The following is a 21655-nucleotide window of genomic DNA, read 5'->3' on the forward strand; positions in this document are numbered from 1 at the left end:
GGGAAGACGTAACGAGTCCAAAATTCGTGGAAAAGCGGAAGCAATTTATTCTAGATTCCAAGCAGCGAAACGCTCAATACAACGGCTACTGCTTGGATTCTAAACGTATTCGCGATTCGAGGGACATAAATCGAAAGATGTTTTTTGAAGTCCCAGTCCCGAAGTGAATTCAAAATGCCTGTTTACCACGACGTGGATGGACACGCTCGATGGTATGATGAATACGGTGAAAGCCGATATTCTTACTCTGATTATGACTATTTTGATAATTCTGATGATGACTATTTTGATGATAATGATGATGGCTATTTGGACTATTATGAGTGCCGTTCTTCATCCCCACCGTCCAAGGCTTTGCCAACGCTGGTTGACAGCTGCTGCAAAATTCTTTCTGCAAATTTCCCCATCAGTTATGTACAAGACCAATGGAAAACAGTCCCAGACGAGCTTCAGTTGAAAGTGATCTCAAGTTCTTTCCCTGCAGAGTTTCCTGCTACTGTTGGATCATCAAGTTCAGATTCTTCTAATCGTGGTTATTCCATACCTACCATCATCCAAACAGGTAAACATGGTCTAACCTACCAAATGCTTATCGCCTTGTGACAAAGAGTAGATTTAATTCAAAACGACATAAATTAGACATAATTTTAAATTCTTTTATTTAGTTTACATAATCTAAGAGATAACTACAGGATAAGCTGGCTTTTCAAAAGAACCTTATCAAAAAAATTAATGCACTAGTCAATTGAAACCACCAGGGAAGGGTGGGGGATTAGACTTTGATCCTGTAGAAAACAGAGAAAAGCTCCCACCCCCTCGGGGAAAAACTGCAGTCAAATGCCCCTTCCCCTCAGGATGCAAACTATAGGAAACTACCTGGCATTTGAGATAACAAGTCATCTTAAATGTCTTTCAAAGCAAGTACACTTAACTGAGTACATTTGTACCAATAACAATTAAGATAACCATTACTAAAAAATGGAAAAATAAATAATCTTCATTTTGCATTAGTTATCACTCATATTTGTTTTCACACATATTGTCGTGCAGCTTGACATAGTCTAATACACAGAACTGCTTGCTACAGAAGAAAGTCTCAAATCAGAAACTGACTTGACTTTTGCAATGTACATTTGTGAGGCTATTAATTTGTCCCAAAACCCCCAGGCTGGGGACAAACCTTAGAGTAAAAAACTGTCAATTCCCCCACCCCTCCGGATAAATTTTTGTTAAAAAGTGCTCTAAACCCCCACTTTAACCCCCCACTTCCCCGGGACCACGGGGGTGGGGGTTTCAAATGACAAAGTGCATAATTAAAAATGTTAATTTACTTGAAAGATCACTCAAATATTGATTGGTAAAATTTTTTTGATATAACTTCTGTGAAACCTATAGAATTTAAGGTACAATACAACTCTTGCACATTTATATATATTGTTCGAGAAATTCTTTCAAACAGCTCCGGAAGAACTTTCTGGATCCAATGTACGAAAGCTGATGAAACTCTGAGTAGGATTTTGTGCGATTTCGGTTTGCAGGGACACTATCCAAAAACCTCAAACGCACCGATACGGAGGGTACAAAATGCAGGTTGCAGGTCGGATGAAGGTTGAGTACAAAATGCAGGTCGGGTGATTTTATAGTTTTTGTAGCTACTGCGCATGTTCGAGTAGATGCTATGTCATCACGTCGGAAAAAATCAAAAAGAAAAAAGTAAGATTTGCCGCGGTGTTTGCTGGGAAAATTTGACTTCGGGATATGATCGTTACGAAGCGCCAGCCTAGAATCACTTTATAAAGAAGAAGATATCAAAATAATCAAAAGATTTTGGGGTTTTTAAACAATTCTCACATATTCGCTCCTATGGTAGCTTGCTTTGATAAACTCGAACGCGGCTGCATTCTATTCACATTCCGAATGTTCAAACTTTACGTCAAGTTATTGATTTATAAAGAGTTTGCAATACGTGCCCAAGCACACGAGCTCATGTAAAAACGCTCTCATTTGGTCATTTCGAGTATTTAAGCTCGGGTTTTTTCGCCCGTATCCGATTCCTTTTGACATTAAATCAAGTTGCAAAGCTTTATTGAAGTTATCTGTAGGTTCAAACATTTCGTACAAATACTTGCCCCCGCAAATTTACTTACGAATGATGATTTTGCACTTTTAATATTATATTAAGCAAAATACATATTGTACAAGAGTTATGTGATCAATTGTAGCAGGTATTTCATCCTTGTGAAAGAAAAAGTAACTGGAATTCGACATGCTCGACGTGTCTTTTCGAACAGTTCAATACAAACACTAATGAGATTATTTTTAGAATATATATTTTATGGTGTTTTGTTTTGTGGCTAAGTGGTTTAGGTCAGTGATCGGAGTCCGTAAGTTGCATAAGACCACGGGTTCGATTCCTCCCCGCTGAATTTTTTTTCTTTTTTTTTAATCTTTGGGAGTCTACCGTTCATCAATACCTTTTATAGTATTATAATTATACTAAGAAATAACCTAGAGATATATGATAACATGCACGTTACGGGCCTATTTTTTCTTTTTGTTTCTCTATCTCATTCAATTTCTAGGGCTCGCGTGACGCGTTAAAATATTGAATACTTAGATTCCCGTTTATTAATAAGCAATGACGTGACCTTGGGAATAATACGAATATATCGCCAGCGATTTGCTGCACATAAAGCAAACTTGGGTCAAGTAACGTATAACAGTATAAATATCTCAGTAAAAATTGTATAACAACGTAAACCCACGAATTTTTCTCCGCTACATGTTTAACGTACCGGTGCACCCCCCCTTCCTCCCCTACGAAAATGTCTAGATCCACCCCTGCTGTCCATTGAACTTATTAAAAAAAGCTATATACTAGAAAGTAAACCATTTATCTAATAGATACAGTCACCACATTTTGGAGTTTATTCAATTTATTTTTGGTTGATGAGCAGCAAATCAATGGCGAGATATACGTAGTTTTCCAACGGTCACGTGATCTGTTACGCAATCACCTATACATATTTTTTTCACTTGTCCATCTACCGTTATACATTAATTGACCCAAGTTTGGTTGATGTGCAGCAAAGTCACGGGATTGCTTATGCTTAGTTATGAAAGAGAATCTGAGCGTCACGTGAGCCGTAGAAATTGAATGAAATAGAGGAGGCAGAAAAAAAAAACATTAAAATCACCCGACCTGCATTTCGTACTCAAACTGCATCCAACCTGCACCCAACCTGCACCCGACCTGCAACCTGTACCTGCATCTTGTACCCTCCGGTTTACCGGCGAGATTTAAATAATAAGAACGTTCAGAATCCAGCTGTTTAACTTCACTGTTTAAATTGACTGTTGTGTTTAGGTGCTAACATTTCCACGGTGTTTATCAAAATGTCTCCTTGCTAAACGAAAGAAAATTAAAACACACCCACACATAAACACACTGGACCTTAACCAACTAACACAGGACTAAAACTTTGCTTCACTTCTGTCACTTCCCTCCTCCCTCATATCTAATTACGCGTCCTCCGTGACTGCACACTCGCTCGATCTTGTTCAAGGGGGTAGCAAACCAGAAACCTTGGTAAGAAATGGACTGTGAAATGAGAATGTCAGGCCGATTTCAAATCCAGTATTTTGATCTGTTTCTCAGACAGTCCATATGGTTGTTCAATCCTTTGAATTTCACATTCGCATGTGTTGGATTTTCCTCCTTATATCTGAAAATAACTCATAGTGTTGGCAAACATTCCCTGCGATAAGCTGTACCGACATTCATGGCGAGCGGCAAATCAAAAATGACGTCATTAACCGCAAAACCAATAGAAGCCAGGAAACGAGGCTAAATAACTCGTTGTTTTTCAACATCATGCCTAAGGTGGTCTATTTCTACAATGATAGCACTCTGTTTTTTTTGTACAAGCATTATGTTTTCTGGGAGCATATCCCCAGTTGACTGGAAACAAGGTATTCAATTCGATTACGTCATTTTTAATTAGCAATGTCAAACACAACACAAAAATCCATTTTTACGCATCTTTCTAATTTGTAGAGAGTATTTACCTCATTTTACATTCTGCGTAGAAGATTGCTAACCTGCTTAAAGGGCGATAAACATTTACCATTTTTATGTTTTGCTTGAATCAGAGTCAGAGTCCAATGCGATCAAATGCAATCCTGTTTAAGTCCGCATAGCAAAAGGTAGCAAAGCGAAGCTTGAAGAATGGAGAAGAAAAATTAAAGAATGTTCTGATTATTTCTTCTTTTCCAACAGGTTGTGAAATAAGGGCTACCGTTATGGACAACTATGTGACCATTCACTTTGATCGTGGCAAGTTCACCTCTGTAGACTGTACATGCAACTATCATAAGAACAGGGCCGAGGATGATCCCATGAATAGATGGTGCGCCCATGTTAGGGAAGCAGTTGCTATGCGGATCAATTATCCTGAAAAGATTAAATATTACCTCAGTCCTATAAACGAGTCACTTCAGAAACTTGACAGAATGAAGCTCCTAAAGCTAACAGGCTCTCTTCTTAATCGATATACCAACACTCCTGTTGTAGATTCTGCTCAAGAGCAGCTCGATCAGCTATTGAACAAGAGCAAGAACAGCAAGGCTTTCATCGATGTTTCGGGTAACCCAATTCCATCAGCTAGTCCTTTTGTGGCTTGTTCTTCAAGCTCATCAGGTTTTGATTCTGTCACCCCTTTTTTGTCATCCCTGTCGTCTAAAAGATTCAAGATGTATCACGATCTTAAAGACAATTCGACATCGTCTTTAAAACAGACGACAGTGAAAGAGGCTTGCGTCAGATCGCTAGTGGACTGCTGCTGCAACGTCCTCTCTGCAAATTTCTCGATCAGTTATGTACAAGACCAATGGGAAACAGTCCCAGACGAGCTTCAGTTGAAAGTGATCTCAAGTTCCTTCCCTGTAGATAAAGAAAAAGTAATGAAAATTGCAAATTTTTGTGACCCTTTTGAAGCTAGGTTCACACCTCAAAACATGAAGCAAATTGGTAAGTCCATTTAAAAGATCCTAAAAAAGGCTGTAAATATACTAAAATGCTCAATTATTTGTTATCTGAAGTAGCAAAGTTTTTTTCTCAGCCGAAACTGGAGTATAGATTTAGGGACTTCTGTTTGTGAATTAGCACTAAAACGGCTAAACATTTGAAAATTTACCATTCATTTGTGACGCGTCTTTTTTTATTCTTTTCCTCAACTCTCTGTTTTCTGCGGCGTCCATGCGTGTTCAAAGCACATTTTAGTTAAAGTGTACAGTGCAAAACATTGTGGTTGTGGTTATCTTCCAGGTTGTCGACTAAGTGCAAAGGTTCTTGGTTTCTTTTTTGTGACCATTTTCTTTGATCGCCGCAAGATCACTTCTGCCCACTGCTCATGCCACTCACAGAGTCCTTGGTGCCAACATGTGCAAGATACAGCTCTTGAAAGGATTCGCCATCCCGAGAGAGCAACCTACCACCTACCAATCACTGACTCACTTTATCAATTGAACAGAGATGAACTTCTCAGGTTGGCAAGCATGCTTTTGAATTATCCTGATGAGATCGAAATGGTAGACAATGCCTTTCAGGTGATGGATGAGCTGTTGAACAAGAATGGCCAGCATTGCCATGCAGAAATCAATGTCATGGATGGGGTGCCAGACGCTACCGCAGGACCAGGTATTTATTTAACGACCACTCGATGGTCATTACATGGCGTGGCTAATTTGAGATAGCCCTCGATAGCCCACACATTATATTATCAGTTTTCCGTTGCTTGTAATTTCGAAACTCTTCAAATCGTCAAACATTTCCATTACCTCCCCCTTCAAAGTGCATTTGTATACCCTTTTGTAAATATGAATATCAATATGGCTTTTGGAAATTGTACGACACACGGTGACATTACAACTACTTATACCGCTCTAGAAAATGGTTTTGTTCTATGTTAATCGTTATTTGCTTTTTAGGTTTTCAATGAAATTATATACATTTCTCAAATAATTGAGAATGTAGAGAAATCACAAAGAATAAAGTCCAACGCAAAGAATTTGGATTTTAAGCTCCTTGACCAATAATTTGGTCAAGGAGTCTGCCTGTTGCCTTTCTGTGGTTTTGGATATTCTTCTTAATGTTTTTAGTGTTCGATGTCATTCCAAGGTGCTGACCATTCAAAGGACGCTGTGTGTTTATATATTTTAAATTTAAATGTTCAAATCGAGTGAACCGCTTATATTTGTTTGAAATGAGTCCTTGTGCTCAAAGCTCTGAATGCATAGAATGATCCGAAATCTAACAATGTTAATGTTTCTTCCATTTCAGGTGTTGATGAAGAAAGTCATTGGGTGATATCTAAAGCAGATATCTCTCAATTCTTCATTGAAACCTACAGATTAGTGAAACCCATCATTCCTGAAATCAAAATATCTTCAAACACTCCTGCCAGCCCTTCATACACTCAAGAATCTCAAGAGCCCCAAGAGGAAACCCGCCATTGCAAGAGACCTTTCAGAATCAGTAGCCCTGTAATAAAAGGTGAAACCATTAGAATGTTCATATTAGAAAGCAATGATGAAATAGTTTCAAATCACGCCACCTATGAATAAGGCACTGACCAATCAAAAAGCATGTAGTTCCGTTGAAGGACGGAAACCTGAGAAAGCGGTTAAGTTAATTATTGACGACAGTTAGCAGAATAGTGAATATCGCATCAGTAAATGGGCTACCTGTGGTAAATGGTGTTATAAACGGAGTTTAGATATCACAGGAAACTCTGTTTTTTCCAGGCACCTGCACGGAGCATTTCAGCAGCAGTCACTTCCTCCCTACGAAACTTTTGGATACAGTCTATAGTCTGCTCTATGAAGACATTGACGACGTACTCTTTATCATAACAAAGACCCTTGTTGATCATCTGGAATATAATTATGTGGCAAAATGGTCATGGAAGACATACTTTCTGGATCTACCCATAACCTCGCTCGCTATGTCGTTCACTGCTACTCCTTTCAGGTAAAAATGCACTTTACACGTCCCCCCCCCCCCCCCCCATTGAAAGTGTGTGTAATACAAACCAGGAGAATCAGATACGTATTTTATCATTATTTAAAAGCGTTAGACAACGCAATATGCATTTCTCCAAAAAGTATTTACCCTAAAATGATTATTGGTCGTGTATTTTGATATCTCGTAAAAGATTAAGGTCATCTTACCACCCTGAGATATTTTTTAAATCATAACTTCTTTGACATCTTCAGTTGTGGGACGCTGTGTGATGAGCTGTCCAGACTTTGGCTGCTGGTTGTCCTCAATCCCAAGATGTCACACAGAAAGAAAGAAGTTCTGACTGGATGGCTTGAGGAATTGGATTTGGAAAGTAAGTTGTCACGTTAATCTCGCCAAGATAAAACAAAGGATAAACGAAATTCGTTAATGTGAAGTAAGTTTAGGTGAAAAAGGACGTATACACCTATTTCATAAAAGGTTGCACTCGAGAGTCAATGTGTCGTAACCCGCGGTGGTTCATGGGTAGCGCATAAACGGCTAAATCTTGTATCTGAAAGCCATGTGAATGTCCATAAGGACATAAACAAGAATTCTACAGCTTTTGAAACCTGTATTTGTATTTCATTCACGCTTATTTACTTGATACCCCTGAAGCACTGCGAGTTACGCTACACAGATTCTAGGAGTGCAACCTTCGTTTCATAAACGTGCGTTTTAGTCAGGTGTGGATCCAGAAGTTCTATATAGAGGGGAGCAAGGTTTTCAGGAATGGGGGACGGATTCGTTGTTCCTTCATAGATTTCCTTATATATGTTTTGTTGTTATTTTTAAGCCAAATATATGGAAGTAAGGGGGCGGGGCGGGGCCGTTCGACCCACCTCTAGATCCGCCCCTGTTAGTTATTATTGTACATTTTATATACCGCAATCAATCAGTGTACCTCTCTAGGTTATTTCAGATATGACAACACTGAATGCGAGGTCTGTAGTTTGCAGGGTCTTCAAGGATAAGCATCTTTTGCCTTGGATCGGTGTTGAGATCGCTCTTAACGTTTTACGGAATGTGGATTTGACAAGAGACGAGCTGAGATGCATAACAAACGAAGATGTTCCCTTGGCTACTGTCTCGGCAGTTAAAATGGTCCAGTTCAACCTCCAAAAATCAGACGTCGAACCAAATGAGCAAAGGGTTAGGCAGCCGCACACAATAAGGATTGGCACCGTGGATTTGGAAATTCAGACATGGTGTGCCATTATCCAAGCATTGCAGTTTCGTCAATGCGATGCTGCGGCTACAAACTTGGCATTTGAAATCTCTGCAGCTTTGGTGAGCTGCTTTTTGGGTCAGATCCTTGGTCACTGCGACACTGACAAGTTGCCCTTCACGTTATGTGATCTCGCTGGCAGATCTGACTCCAAGTCGTACAGTCTTGAAGCAATGGAAGACGAGAAAGAGAGCAAACGCCCAGAACCTATTTGGCCACGAGATACCATTGTGGACGTCTCCACATTTGCTTTCCTGTTTGATGTCCTGAGTGTGGATGAAAGATTGACACAAGCGGCATTTGCACATCATCGCAAGTGTATTCTGAATAGGCCTGACCAAGACGAGGAGGCCGTGAGAGGAATACATTCTGGAAATGAGATCCGGGATCTTATAGGACTGATTGGGCTGTTTCTTCCAAGAGTGCCTCTGCCTTTAACTGACGTAAGTTCTATAGATACAGTACCACCTAACTCGAACTTGGATTTTGCAAGATTTCGATTGGACTGGGTCGATTAAACATTTAAGATGAGCAAACTGTTATCATCTGTATATGCTTGATTTTACCACTCAATAATGTTTTTATTTAAAGAAGAATCACAATCTATCAAAATTACTATTTTGGGGAGAACAGAAGAAAAAAGCTTGAGCTAACAGGGAAAAATCCGGGTTTTTGTTTAAGTTATGAGTAATAGCTGAGAATAAAACGAAATCCAAAGGTAATTTCACACTGATAGTTGTTTTTTCTTAAAATTATTTTAGGTTAAAATGATGTGTATAAAAATGGCATTAAAGTGCATGTATTTTGTATTGTCAGACTGATCAGTTTGACGCTGATAATTGGCTCGCAGTTCAACTGATGTCCAGACCAATCACTGTGAATTGGATGGTTCTCTGTCAGATAGCACAGTTTGTCCGTGACCACACAGCACACTGGTACCTGGCCCCGCCCAGCTCGCTCATTCGGGTCATCCTGTACCACGCCCCTTCGGACGCAGAAACCCTGAAGCTGGTTCTCGAACCTGTACTTTGTTGTCTTAGCTTTCCTTGTCCCAAGGCGGCGGAGACGAAGCATTTAGTGCTTTTGAATTCACTGAATTCTCAACTCGTTGAAGAACTAGCAGTATTGGCGATCCTCAGATTAAGCGACTATGTAGATCGCCAGAAGATACTTGACGCAATCTTCACCCAAAATGGATACCTTAGAGAGAAGTTATTCGACATTGCCAAGTCTCTACGAATCAGAATGCTCCACAGTTCCATTAGTGTACAATGTGACACCGATAGATTGTCGTACGTAGCAAGAGCTTTGAAGATCAAAAAAAGTGAGATTACTTTACGTTCTTACTGTCCGGACCATGATAATCAAGCCGAAGAGCAGAAATTGATGCGGCCCATATTCAAGCTATCAGAGCACAGTCTGAGACTGAGCAAGTCGTGCAACGGATATTCCAGGTCTAACGATCTAAGGTAGATAAATGTCATCTCCACGCCCTGGAAATACCTCTGATGATTCATCTTTTTTTTCTGAGCGGTAGGGGGTAACAGTGCGCGCTTTTGAGAAATCTATCCAATCTGGATAAGAAAATGGCTTTCACAAGCTATTGACTATTTCTATCCCTACCCAAATGAATGATGCGACTTTGCATTTAACATTCGGCTAAAATATAAAGTTTCAAGAAGTTTACTTTTATTGTTAGCTGTAGACTGCAAAGCATGGGGGTATTCCTAACAAAAGGGACATGTTAAAAGCAGCTGTGAAGAGGGCTGCAGTGGCACTCGATGATCATGATACTTATTATTTGTAGGTTACTTTTGATTGTTGCTGATGCGTTTTATTATAAACATCTTTCTAGCTGGCTGACGGAGCGAGTTCTGGAGATGGGAGAGCAAGGATTTTCTTTCTTCCTCACTTGCCTTTGTGGTGACTTGAGTGAGATGATAACAGCTCGAGAGGCTTTTCAGATGTGCGAAAAGTTCCTTGAGGTACCATTATGTATTGCTAGATGATATCATGAAAGAGGATATCAAATTGAATGAAATTCCTGGATAACATTTTATTGCTCGTAACTTCCTGTTTATCTCTTCAAGAAATTCAAAATCTTCTTCCCGCTGGATGCGCCAAACAAAAAGACACCGGATCGTCCTGAGGTGAGAAATGAGATAATCATTTTGTCATAGAAGAAGAAAAGATGAGAAAAAAAGTATTTGACGTTTTCTTTTAACTTTTTTTGGAGAACTTGAAAATATTACATGATGAATTTTTCGTTTTGGAGTTGTTTTCTTGCCGTTGTAAATCCCTTTTCCACTCTTGGTTTCCTCTTTAACTCGTGCTTGCAAAGCATTTACGAGTTATTGGAGGGACTTCGGATCGGATGATTGGAAGGATAACCCGTAAACTTTGTGTGGACTTTCTGTGCTTTCGCAACACATCAATCCTTAGATCATCCTATAAGCGTCCGGTGTTCAACTTCCGGTTAAAGCTCAGTACTATATAGCCTCGTTCCCAGGCTTCTCCTTTGTCAGCTCTTTTTCCTAGGCCCATGATGCAACGCGGTATTTTGTTTTTAAAATGGCGGAATGTTGTAGCGCTGACACTGCTTGGGAAAGCGGCAAACCAAACGTGACGTCACTAACGAGAAGCCGCGCAGCGAAAAGGAGCCTGGGACGAAGCTTAGTACTATAAATGAGGGCATCGACCTGTGACCAATACGGTCATTTCTTAATAAAGCCGTTAAGCATATAATAATATATAAGCTAGTATTTTCAGAAAAGTCTATGATGTGGGTTGAGCATGCGCATGCGCCTTCGTCACCGACGTCAATCGATCTTTTACGGTTCAGTCCAATTCAAGTTGTTAGTTTGCAAACAAAAGACGTAAAATGCTAGCAAAGCTTTTAATTCTCTTTGTTTTAGTACTTGCCGATTCACGTCTCTGGGTTTTCGCGTTGTTTGTTTGAATTTGTGCTGAAAGAACAAATAGCCAAAACTTCGACTTTTAAGTCCGAGAAACATGAGGTAAAGGCTCGGTTACCTGGGTCTCTGTTTGCAGGGTAATAAAAAAAGCCTCTGTTAGAAGGACAAAATAGAAGAGGATGGATTTCCACAAATTAATTTTTCACAATCCTTCCCAATCAACTAAACTAAATATCAAACAAAACTCGTACAAACACATACCCTGGTTCCAGAGCCTCGGACGTCTCTATTAATGGCCTTCGAGGTTGAGCGAAAAGAAAACTGTCAGAATTTCTTGGTTTCCATGGCCACGCGTCAATTGGCCAATCAGCGACCAAGTTCAGATTCTGAACCTTGCAGAAGTCGAAATAGCGCTTCGAGAGGCCAGAGGCTTCATCTTGCTTGCCACTAAATAGAGAGACGTTCGAGGCTCTGGAACCAGGGTAACAAACATATGGCCCCTGATTATTCACCGAAACAATTTTGCGCCTTTTTAGAATGTTAACATGCATAAAACACACTGTATGATAGTAGCGTGATAAATTATTGCGGGTATTTAATTTTGTTTCCGGAAAGAATGTGCTGAAAATTTCACATATTAGCAAAAAGCTTTTCGATTCGTACGATACCAATAGTACTAAAGCTAATTTTAGTTACACGTCGGCTCAGTAATGCCACGTTAGTGTAGCGGTGCGGTCACTTGTCTCCGACCAGAGCGCACTGCGCGAGAAATGGATTCCATGTCCAATACACCAAATCAATAACATAAGGATGAAAATATAATATGACGTAAAATTTTTGTTGATAGAAATAAATGTCACGTGAATAAGAGGCCCCGCCTTTTATTCTAGGACAAATTTCTAGCCCATATCGATATTTTTTCCTAAGTCCTCTCCAGATATTATGTAACGCATGGTTATCTAGCCTTGTGTGAATTTTTAGAGAGATCTGTTAGAGCGATTAAAAGCGAAAGCTTCGAAATATAGCAAATTTATTTAACAGCAAAGTTGCGATGACTACTTACGGCTCAATTTAAATCATCATTTTATGTTATATGTTCCTATCTCTGCGACTATGTTTTGGTATTTATCAAGAAGCTAGTCAGATGAAAGGGTTCACGCGATTTTGAATAAAAAGTCCATAAAGGTATAGTGGTGGCAATTGGCATTTCTAAATAGTCCTGAAAAAAGTCGTCGCTATCCCACTATCGCACAACAGTCTTGACGCAGGGTCAATTCCTGTGCTAAGAATGTTGTTTTCTATTCGTTTCTCAGGTGGAAACTACAGATACGCTGAGATACTGTTACTGTTAGCGATATAGTGATTTTCATTAACCCGTAAACTACACTTTAGCGTATTACAATTTATTGTTATCTGATTCTATTGTTCTCTTTTGTGTTTTACTGACCATTACGCTTTGACTATCACATTTTGTTTCACGGGTTAATGAAAACCACACTACATATTCAAAACAGTATTAACAACCGGTCCAGTGAAGTTCTTCTTATAGAGTCTTTATGTTATTATGTAAAAACGTCATTTTTAGAAAGTGTCTAAAAGATGACTATATTGATTCTTTATAAACAGGGGGCAACTGCTTTGGTCAATGGCATCTTGGAGCTTTTCACAGATGTAGCATACAAGAATTCAAACTGGAGTGAAATTGAACTTTGCATTTCAAGGTATAACCGAAATACTGTGCCAAATGTTCGTTTTTGTGCCTAGCATCCACTTTTTCGAATAAAACTTCTGGTACGATAACGGATAAGTTGATGGGTGTGTTACTCACAGGAGGTGTACGTTTCAGTAAACCTGTCAAATCCAAAATATAGCTTTTTAATAAGATTTTTCTATTTAGGCCTTACTCATTCACCATTAAGGCGTTTTTTTTATCACATTCAATTGTCACGCATTGGATAGTACGCCGTCCTCTCTGGTCCCCTGGATGGCTCAGCATCTCCGTGTGATAGCCCCTGTCAAGCAAGTACCGTCAAGCATCCTACTATCTACTTCCGAGAAAACGTTCAATAAGCAGGTAGGTTACATGGCCATATGTTAATAAAATAGAAATAGTTAATTCTGGTAGAATAACACACAGTTGCACGGCCGTATCAGGGGGTGGGGCGCTAGGGCATGTGCAGCCCCCCCCCCCCCCCCTCCCCCCAACATTTAAAAGAATTAAAAGGAAATAACAAGTAGGGGCATGACAGTACCCCAATCAACGATTTTTTTTTCAAAAATGGTAAAAACAAGGCGTTGGCAGTTCTGAAACACAAGAATGGGCAACCTCCTTTTTATTCCATATTAATGATTTGGAGAATAATCCACTTTCAATCACTCCGTTTTTTTTACATTTAAATCGCCCTAAATAAACTCGCTTCGTTTTTTTTGTCAGAATTTGCAGTCTTCTAGTGTCGAGGAAGAAGACGGTTCCATGTCTCTTCAACAAGATGTGTATGAAGACACGACCCCTCCGTTGGTTGACCTGGCTTTTGATCTAGGCATCCTGGGATTGAAAGCTTTCTCTAGCGAGTCTCGCACGGATGATGACGCGACAGACAAGATGTGTAGTTACATGAGTAACTTTTGTGAGCTTGTTAACTACATAGGTCAAAAGAGATGGTCAAAGAATTGGGAACGCACAAGGGAAAACGTCAAAGAGCGGCGAAGGTTGGCAAGACGAAGAGGTTGGCGCTGTGTAAAGAACGGTGCCGTTGGTGAGTCATTTTAAGATGCAATCAACAATCGACTACGTCCAAGAAAATCAAAGGCACAAAAAGGATCTGTTCCGCAAAATATCTGTTCCGCAGCCCGTTTATTTAGCTGGCTGGGAAGATGTTAGCCCCCTCGGATGCCGGGAAAAATTTGAAGAGTCGAACTAGTTGTGCTGAAAATAATTTTTGAGGCGCTGGAGCGGATGCTTGGGAAAAAATTGCCCCGATCGGTTATACTGGCAATTATTCATGTGCTTAAATGCTTAAACCACTGCTGGCTGGGAAAAAAAATCCTCACAAATGCTGGCTGGTAAAAAAAAAAAAGAAATGGTCCCTCCTGGGAAAAAGGAACAGATAACTTTTTTTTCCCCAGCAACTTTCAAAATGGGTATTTTCGGCATCAGAACATATGCAAACGATGAAATATGCCAGTTTAACCTTTTTCGGGAAGGGGGGGTCGTTGTATGCCCTCGGAAAAATCCAAATTGTTCCTTTTTAAGAGATGCGCTGTGTAAGCGAACGACTGAATGGGTTGGGTCACCCCGCAGTCACGCAGCAACGAATTTAATGTGGAAAAAAGCGAATCAAAGGTTTTTAGGAAAAATATTAATACTGTACATTCAAGGGCTTCTTTATTTGACTTTTAATTAACTTCTTTTTATATGGCGCTGGTATCTCGTGTTTTATTTCGATTGTTATTCATTCTTCAGCTTCAACCGCGTTTTGGCGGTCAAACTCCGAGCTCGAGAGTGCGTACCTCTCTCCGTTTGTTGACGCATTGATAGAAGCCGTGTGCGACCCAATGCTGCTTGACCAGTGCTTGCGAGAGGTATGTATAGAGACGAACCTAGCCTCCACAGGCATCTCAAAGACCAGAAAAAGAAAAAAAAGGATTGGGTTTCCTGTGGCAAAAAGACGGAAGTGACAAACCGGTGTGGCAAAAAAAACGGAAGTGACAAACCGCAATTTCGCCACAGGTAACCCATTCTTTCCGTCCTTTTCATTATGAGTTGCCTGCGGAGGAGGCTAGGACGAACAAAACAAGGCTGTAATTATTGCTACTTGATACACTCTTTTTGTTTTATAAGAACCTTTTCTATGTGAACTCCAAGCCTGAGTTTTCAACAAATTCTAAGAACTTGCTAAGAACATGTTAAAGCTTTGATATAGCAGCAAAAAAGGTTTTGTTAGTCCGATGCGCTCTTAAAATGACTAGTCAAATTTTGTTCACAATAACAACCTATTGATAACTTCGTGTAATTCTCTTTTTTATCTTTTTATATACACTGATATGTTAATGTCCATTCCATGTCAAGGATTCTGTATGCTTAGAAAAACAAAAACATGTTCTGCTTTATTTATCACGGTTTCTAATTAGCTTAAGTAATGTTCATTTTGTTATTTCTTCAGGTATCTACTAGTCTGTATTCGGATCACAATAAACGAAGCTGGGAAGATTTCAAGGCCTGGTTCCAAGTCAGTCTTGTTGTTGATTGCTACTCTTCACTCAGCAAGCTGCTCGTAAAGTAAGTAATAACGCGCGGCCTGCAATCACCGATTTAACCGACCTAACAGGTCAGCTTCTTTATTGTATCAGTGTGTGGGGTAACTGTTCTAAAACACTCTTATTACAACTTTTACTAATCCAAAAGCGCGCTTCCAGAATTATCCTGTCTGCGGACTTCTCTGCTCCCCCCGTTGATCTTTTTCAAGAAATCAAATGGTTGCCTATTTTAGACTTGATAAAGCTTCGGAAATTACATGTATTGTAACAAATCCGGGCCTCACTCTAAGTGGTTGTTTCACCAACAAAGGTGATATAATTTATGGCTTAACTCGTGAATGCTTGCAAACCATTTACTAGTTATTTGGGGGACTGAACCCTCATGGAATACTTTTCTAACAAATCTACCATATACATATACTTGTTACAGTCGTTATGAACTCGTTAAAGCCGCATTGTCACCAGTTTACTTCCGGTCGATTACGTAACAATCTCCGATGATTTTTAACGGAAAACGCGAAAAATATTTCAATATTTTGAAAGCATTGTTTCTATTGCAAGTTTCTTCGAGGATGTGATTGATAATTTAGAGCGGATGGCATGTTAAATATCTCGGATTCTAATTTGTCTTTTAACGATTGAGGTTTTCGTTGGACCTCCGGAAGTGAACTGGGTACCTTATTATGCAGAAGAGCCTGAATGTCTTTCCTCCCTTTTTTATAAAGGTCAAGAATGTAGAGCCAATTAAAATAATAATAACAATACTGGCTAAATGCATATATTCCGTATGTTTTTTTTTTTTTTTTTGCTTTTGTTTTTTGTTAAAATTTTTGACTATGCACTTTGATTTACATTTTTTTTTTCCTTTACGTTTTTCGTTTAGGACGATAGAAGCATTCAAAAAACGTGTCCTTGGCCCGAAGACAAAGGAACTTGTAAATGAGTTCATTAACCAACCGAACAAGCCTCCCCACAGAAACGCGGGTGAGGAGTTCAGTCTCGAATTGAGATATTATCGACCACAGATGCACAAGTACAGTCTGGTTGAAATCCTAATGGCTGCGAAGGGCGTGATCAATACAAGAGATCCATTCGGTAGCACATATCGAGAGCTAGTGACTAGCCTAGTGACGCAGGAACCCGCCTTGAAAGATTTCGTCAAGTTCTGAGTCACGATTTCTAGATAGCGATCAGTGATGGCGGTAGTTGGGGAGGTGGTGGGGGTGAGTGGAGGGATGGGGTTGGGCCAAGACCCCCACACAACCTCTTACTAATCAGCAGTATTGCTGTGCTTATCAAGGGTTGTCATTCAGATCCCTCGACTAAAAAGAAAAACTAGCCTCGTATTTAAGGTATGTAGTCTGTAGTAGACGCACTCTAGGTAGTGCGTATCTAGTTTGTTGGGTCCTTTTTGTTAGGATAAGCACATGGTTAACGTTCTGTAACCTGTAAGGGCCAGTGTATCCATAGTCCAGACCTGGGACTCTCTTTGCGCTCGACATTCTGGCTCGCGTGAAAGAAGGTCCAGTATTTAATGCATGCGCATGCGCGAAAATACACCGCATATAAATACACCGCATATATGCGGTTTGGCCTGGTTGCTTAGTTCAAGATGGCTGCGAAAGGGACGAGCGAGGGTGTATTTCAGAAATAATACGCTGATTTTGGTCGTGGGTAAATACTTGATTGTCAGTCTTTTCTGAGAACAGCACAGATTATAATTAGAGTCTGGAAAATATATCAATCAAAGAGCTTTTCCGTTTTCGTTATTTTCAAGCGCGGGAATCGACCCTCCTTAGGCACGTCCGTTATTGCGCGCGCTCGTATTTCAACTTTTGCCGTGAAGATCGCTGATCGGTACATGTTCGCGCATGCGCATGCAATAAATAGTGGACCCTCTTTCACGCGAGCCAGAATGTCGAGCGCAAAGAGAGTCCCAGGTCTGGACTAGTGTATCCAACGCATGAATACTTTTCGATTAACATATCTAAGTATAGTCATAGTTTGATAGAAAGAAACGTTGAGGTGAAACTTATATATCACCTCTAAGGTCGGTGAGGTTAGTTAAGTCAGAAACAGTAATGTTCAGGGTTCATATATAAGTAGTTACCTGAATGAATTATTATTGAGCTGTCATTTTCTCTATTACTATTTTAAATTTTTAGATTTTTTTATCACATCAATAACTTGCTTTTACCACAAACCCACATATCCAGTATTCAGTGGTTGTAAATAATGGAATAAAAATTCCTGCAAAATCTGGAAATTGTCTTGAAATTGCCCATATCCCACTTCACTAAACCCCACCCATGATGCATTGTAGTACTATAGCTGACATCCTGTAAACATGCAAAATAATTCACATATTACAGGGGTTGGGTGGGGCACTGTGAGCACGTGTTCCCCCTCCTCAGTATTTTCCAAAAATATAAGGAGATGACCAGTAGGGACATGGCTGTACCCGGATATTTCCTAATGTTTCTGGATCGTGCCCAGCCCCCAAAATAGTATTTTTCCTCGCGAACAGCTATCAGGGAACGGAGATCTATAGGTAGAAATGATGGTATAACTCTAGTCAAAATCGCATGGTAATGTGATAATTTCACGTGTCCTCAGTAAAATAGTTACATATTTATATACCTGTGCACTATTCGAGAATGCTTATAGACTGTCTTAGCCCCTCAGTTGGCGAACGTCAGTAAAAATAAGAAGAAAATCGGCCCTAGCCTATGTACAGCGCTAACTACCCTGACAACAGGCATTGTTGCTAGGTTAGTTAGCGGTTGTACACAGGCTAAATAGGACCGTGACGCGCGCGGTTCCAGCTCACCACAGGTATGTTTTCGCATAAGTTAATCGCTCTGATCGCCACACAGGGAGAACCACCGAAAGAAGGGGGTCCCCACCCCTGTGGCGTGACAAACCTATGGCCTGTGGTGACCTGGGACCGGCGCGCGCAACACGCGTATTCTCATTTTTACTGACGCTCGCCAAAGGAGGGGCTGCAAGTAGTCTAGAATGCTCAAATCTACAGTAGTTTCATTTTCGCGTTGTTCACTTTGTTAGACGGCTACTGGAATACACTTTGCGGACCTGCCCTATTATTCGGTGTACAAAGAATGCAGTTAGCACCCTCCCTCCCCCCGTCTTCCAAACCCCTCCCTCATGTTTGTGTTCCTTGTCTAGCCAATATGCAGGAAAGAAGAAAATTTTCATTTGCGTGCAATTATATTTTGGAACTTTTTAACTTGGCCTTACTTGCCTTCAAATAGCCTACGTACGTGTTACACCGAGAGCAGATCGGTCTTGATAGCCGTCCTAGTAAAAGTATTTGACATCTGCTAGAACCAAACTGAAAAGACTCAAGAGCGATGCTGGAGGGTAGAAATCTGCGGTATTTTACCTTTTACACTGCGGTTTTTAATATTCTGCGAACTTTCGTCAACAATTCCCAACTGCTCAGTGGAATTACATTTAATACTTTTTGATTGGCCAGCGCGGAGAGGTGGTGTTAAGGGAAGCCATTTCATTGCTGGCAAATAAAAATGCTCAAGGATTTTGAATGAAGGAAACTAGAATGCAATTAATCGTCCCGAGAGCTCACATCATAATTGATGGTATAATGCTTTCTCTTCCCTGCTAGCAGAGGCCTCTTTTCTCTGTATTTCGCTGGGCTGGAGTTCGCGAGGAAAAGATACCTCTGCCATGGGTCGCACGTTCGTTTGATCAAACCGCCGTCCACGATCGTGGACGAGATCCAGAGCGCATGCTCCGTTCATTAATTACTGGCCACTATTTTGAGCCTACAATGACTAGCGCATGCATGAAACGTATATCCGCTGCCGGATAATAAGCCCGCATTCGAAACGGCGTCCTCCGTAGAAATATCACGCGACGAATTATAAAAAGAAGCAATTCAATGCCCTCTTCATTCAGAATTTTCTCTCTTTTGACAAACGAGTCAATCTTCCGTTTACAGGTTTTGCATATTCTTCTGGGAATAGCTGATCTAATTTTACCAAAAAGTTTTGTAACATTTTCTTCGAATCCAACTGTGCGATATTTACATTGAAGAAACTCGCCTGCCCAGATGTCTTGAAATTAATCCCACAAACAAGACAAAACTCGTCTTTGCTGCGTTTGTTGCTCAATCTTTTTAGTGACGTTTTAGGTGATTGAAATTGAACAGTTGTTTTTTTTTTTCGAAGAGGAGAACTAACCGGAGTTTGATTCCTGATTTCCGACTAAATCCATGCAAAGCATATTGGCAGCTTTCGCGCGATGGTACGGGTTTTGGCACGTCGGTCGCTTATTAACGCTCACGCATGCGCAACAGAAACAGTCTCGACCCATGGCAGAGGTATCTTTTCCTCGCGAACTCCAGCCCATCGAAATACAGAGAAAAGAGGCTTCTGCTAGCAGGGAATGCTTTCTCTGAAATAAGTGTGCAAAAGAGACAAATGTCCTGCTTAAAAAATAACTTAATAGCATTAATTCAGACAAAAAAAAAACGAGAAAAGATAGGATACTCGCTTTACTTGCGCAATTTAGTAAACCGTTGATATTTTTTTTTAACGACACGTCCCTAAATCAAGCTCAATCAAATCTAATATTTTTTGTTTACTTGGTGGCCGTGGAGACAAAAAGGGACTGGGGAGATCCGAAATCAAAGGAACACCCAAAAGGAAGACCAGAAAACAGTGTTGGGTTCTCTGTCCTCTGAGGGAGCGCACATAGCGCTTTGTTTCGAAGCCACGGACAAAGGGCACCGCTCAAAACAATTCTCTCAACACTATATTAAAACTGTCAAGGTGAGTTCCCTGACTGATATTAGGTAAATCTTCTCTCCTGTTCAATTTTTTGAACACCTGTCTACGCCTGTAGTGTGTTATTGGCTGCGCGTTACGATAACATTAAAGATACGTTTGCTATTTCTAAGCTTTTATGTTATACTCAGATTTGATCTTATGGATATTGGGTATTGTCAGTGCCTGCTTGATTTGACAGTGTCAACATCGTCTTATCTACCTGAGAGGATTTCAACACATTTTAATTCTTCAACTGATAAAGATGAATTGCTCACGAATCAAAATTGGATAATGAATTGATGTTGAATGATCATTTGCTGAGTAGTAGATTACCCCCATTAGAATCCCCTTGAAAACATCTCATTCAATCAAATATTCAAGGAGTGAGGTAAATGGATTAGAAGACTGATAAAGATTGTGCTACCTCATTAATTAACAGAGGCTACGAATATTCAAGAGGGAGATCCTCCAGGCAATCCAAATCCTATGCGGTCTGAGAAGTTTACAGCTGGCGAAACTTTATATGGTTGAGAAAGACAAGCTGTGGAAATCCTTAAAAATCCATGAAAAAACAGATTGTTCGTAAAATAAGAAGGGAAAAAGCATTGTTTCATGCTGATTCTGTTCTAATGCGTCACATTGCATGTCTGAAGTTTACGGCTAAATCCCTTCGTTCGTCATTGAAAACTTCAAGCTGTGGCTACACGAGTACGGATCCAGAAAAAACAAGTTTAAAAAATGTGTATATTTGGACAGATTACATCTTTACGGTGAGAGGACGCATTCGAAGTTAGACGGATACAAAATCATCGTACTTGAAACTACAAACTGTGGCTAGACGCGGTGCGTGGGGCTTTTTAGCAAAACACCCGTATGAATACTGCAGATTTTCTTATAACACAAGGCGCATCATTGAGAATAGAGATGCCAAGAATTAATGCAAGCTCAAATTGCACTCTCCCTGAACCAAGCAACAACTGCGCAAGCGCTATAAATGTGGCATTTCTCACCGTAATCGGAGTCACAGCCCTTATCGCCAATATCATACTAGGAGTCGCATCGCATTCCATCTGGGCTCAAAACAAATCAGCAGACAAAATCTTAATTTTTAATCTGACGATGTCTTGTTTGGTCATGTTGGTTGGTCTCTTTCTTCATATAATCGCAATCATTAACATGGATTTATTCCTTGCCTGTGACAGTACGATTTATTCTGTCTACAAATTTAGAAATGCAACGTATATCAGTGCGATCCTCGCTACCCTAGCAACGCTAGTAGCCATTGGTTATGATCGCTTTGAAGCTTTAACGAAGTTTCCAGGGCAACGAAAACTGACAGTGAGTTTGTCTTGGGCCCTTGCTATTTTGACATGGGGCGTGTCGACAG

The 21655-nt window shown here is 40.2% G+C and overlaps 2 protein-coding genes and 1 long non-coding RNA gene across 3 annotated transcripts in view; all 3 read left to right on the forward strand.

The window, feature by feature from the left end:
- Positions 1 to 17718, forward strand: part of LOC5516654 — a 192681-nt gene extending 174963 nt beyond the window's left edge. Inside the window, exons 42-47 of the mRNA XM_048721471.1 lie at positions 13163 to 13277; positions 13638 to 13959; positions 14667 to 14785; positions 15367 to 15482; positions 16344 to 16819; positions 17401 to 17718. Coding sequence (XP_048577428.1) covers positions 13163 to 13277; positions 13638 to 13959; positions 14667 to 14785; positions 15367 to 15482; positions 16344 to 16629 — 958 coding nt within the window. The 3' untranslated portion in view covers positions 16630 to 16819; positions 17401 to 17718. The remainder of the gene's footprint in view (positions 1 to 13162; positions 13278 to 13637; positions 13960 to 14666; positions 14786 to 15366; positions 15483 to 16343; positions 16820 to 17400) is intronic.
- Positions 24 to 8185, forward strand: LOC125559785 (zinc finger SWIM domain-containing protein 8-like). Its single transcript, XM_048721478.1, has 7 exons — positions 24 to 562; positions 4280 to 5029; positions 5327 to 5698; positions 6341 to 6553; positions 6805 to 7030; positions 7276 to 7394; positions 7973 to 8185. The coding sequence occupies exons 1-7, from the start codon at positions 175 to 177 to the stop codon at positions 8032 to 8034; spliced, it is 2130 nt and encodes a 709-aa protein (XP_048577435.1). The 5' UTR covers positions 24 to 174; the 3' UTR covers positions 8035 to 8185.
- On the forward strand, positions 569 to 1794 carry LOC125559787. The gene is made up of 2 exons (XR_007306441.1): positions 569 to 1590; positions 1627 to 1794. It is a non-coding gene; the product is annotated as an uncharacterized LOC125559787 (long non-coding RNA).
- Positions 17719 to 21655: the final 3937 nt, after the last annotated feature.

This window comes from Nematostella vectensis, chromosome 14, assembly GCF_932526225.1.
Source record: "Nematostella vectensis chromosome 14, jaNemVect1.1, whole genome shotgun sequence".
NCBI lineage: Eukaryota > Metazoa > Cnidaria > Anthozoa > Actiniaria > Edwardsiidae > Nematostella > Nematostella vectensis.

What these genes read in the sequence shown, in the direction of transcription:
- LOC125559785 (XM_048721478.1), top strand. Translation starts at nt 175, where the DNA reads ATGCCTGTTTACCACGACGTGGATGGACACGCTCGATGGTATGATGAA. An exon ending in TCAAAACATGAAGCAAATTG is followed by an intron (nt 5,030 to 5,326) that starts GTAAGTCCATTT and finishes GTTATCTTCCAG; the next exon opens with GTTGTCGACTAAGTGCAAAG. An exon ending in TTCACTGCTACTCCTTTCAG is followed by an intron (nt 7,031 to 7,275) that starts GTAAAAATGCAC and finishes TGACATCTTCAG; the next exon opens with TTGTGGGACGCTGTGTGATG.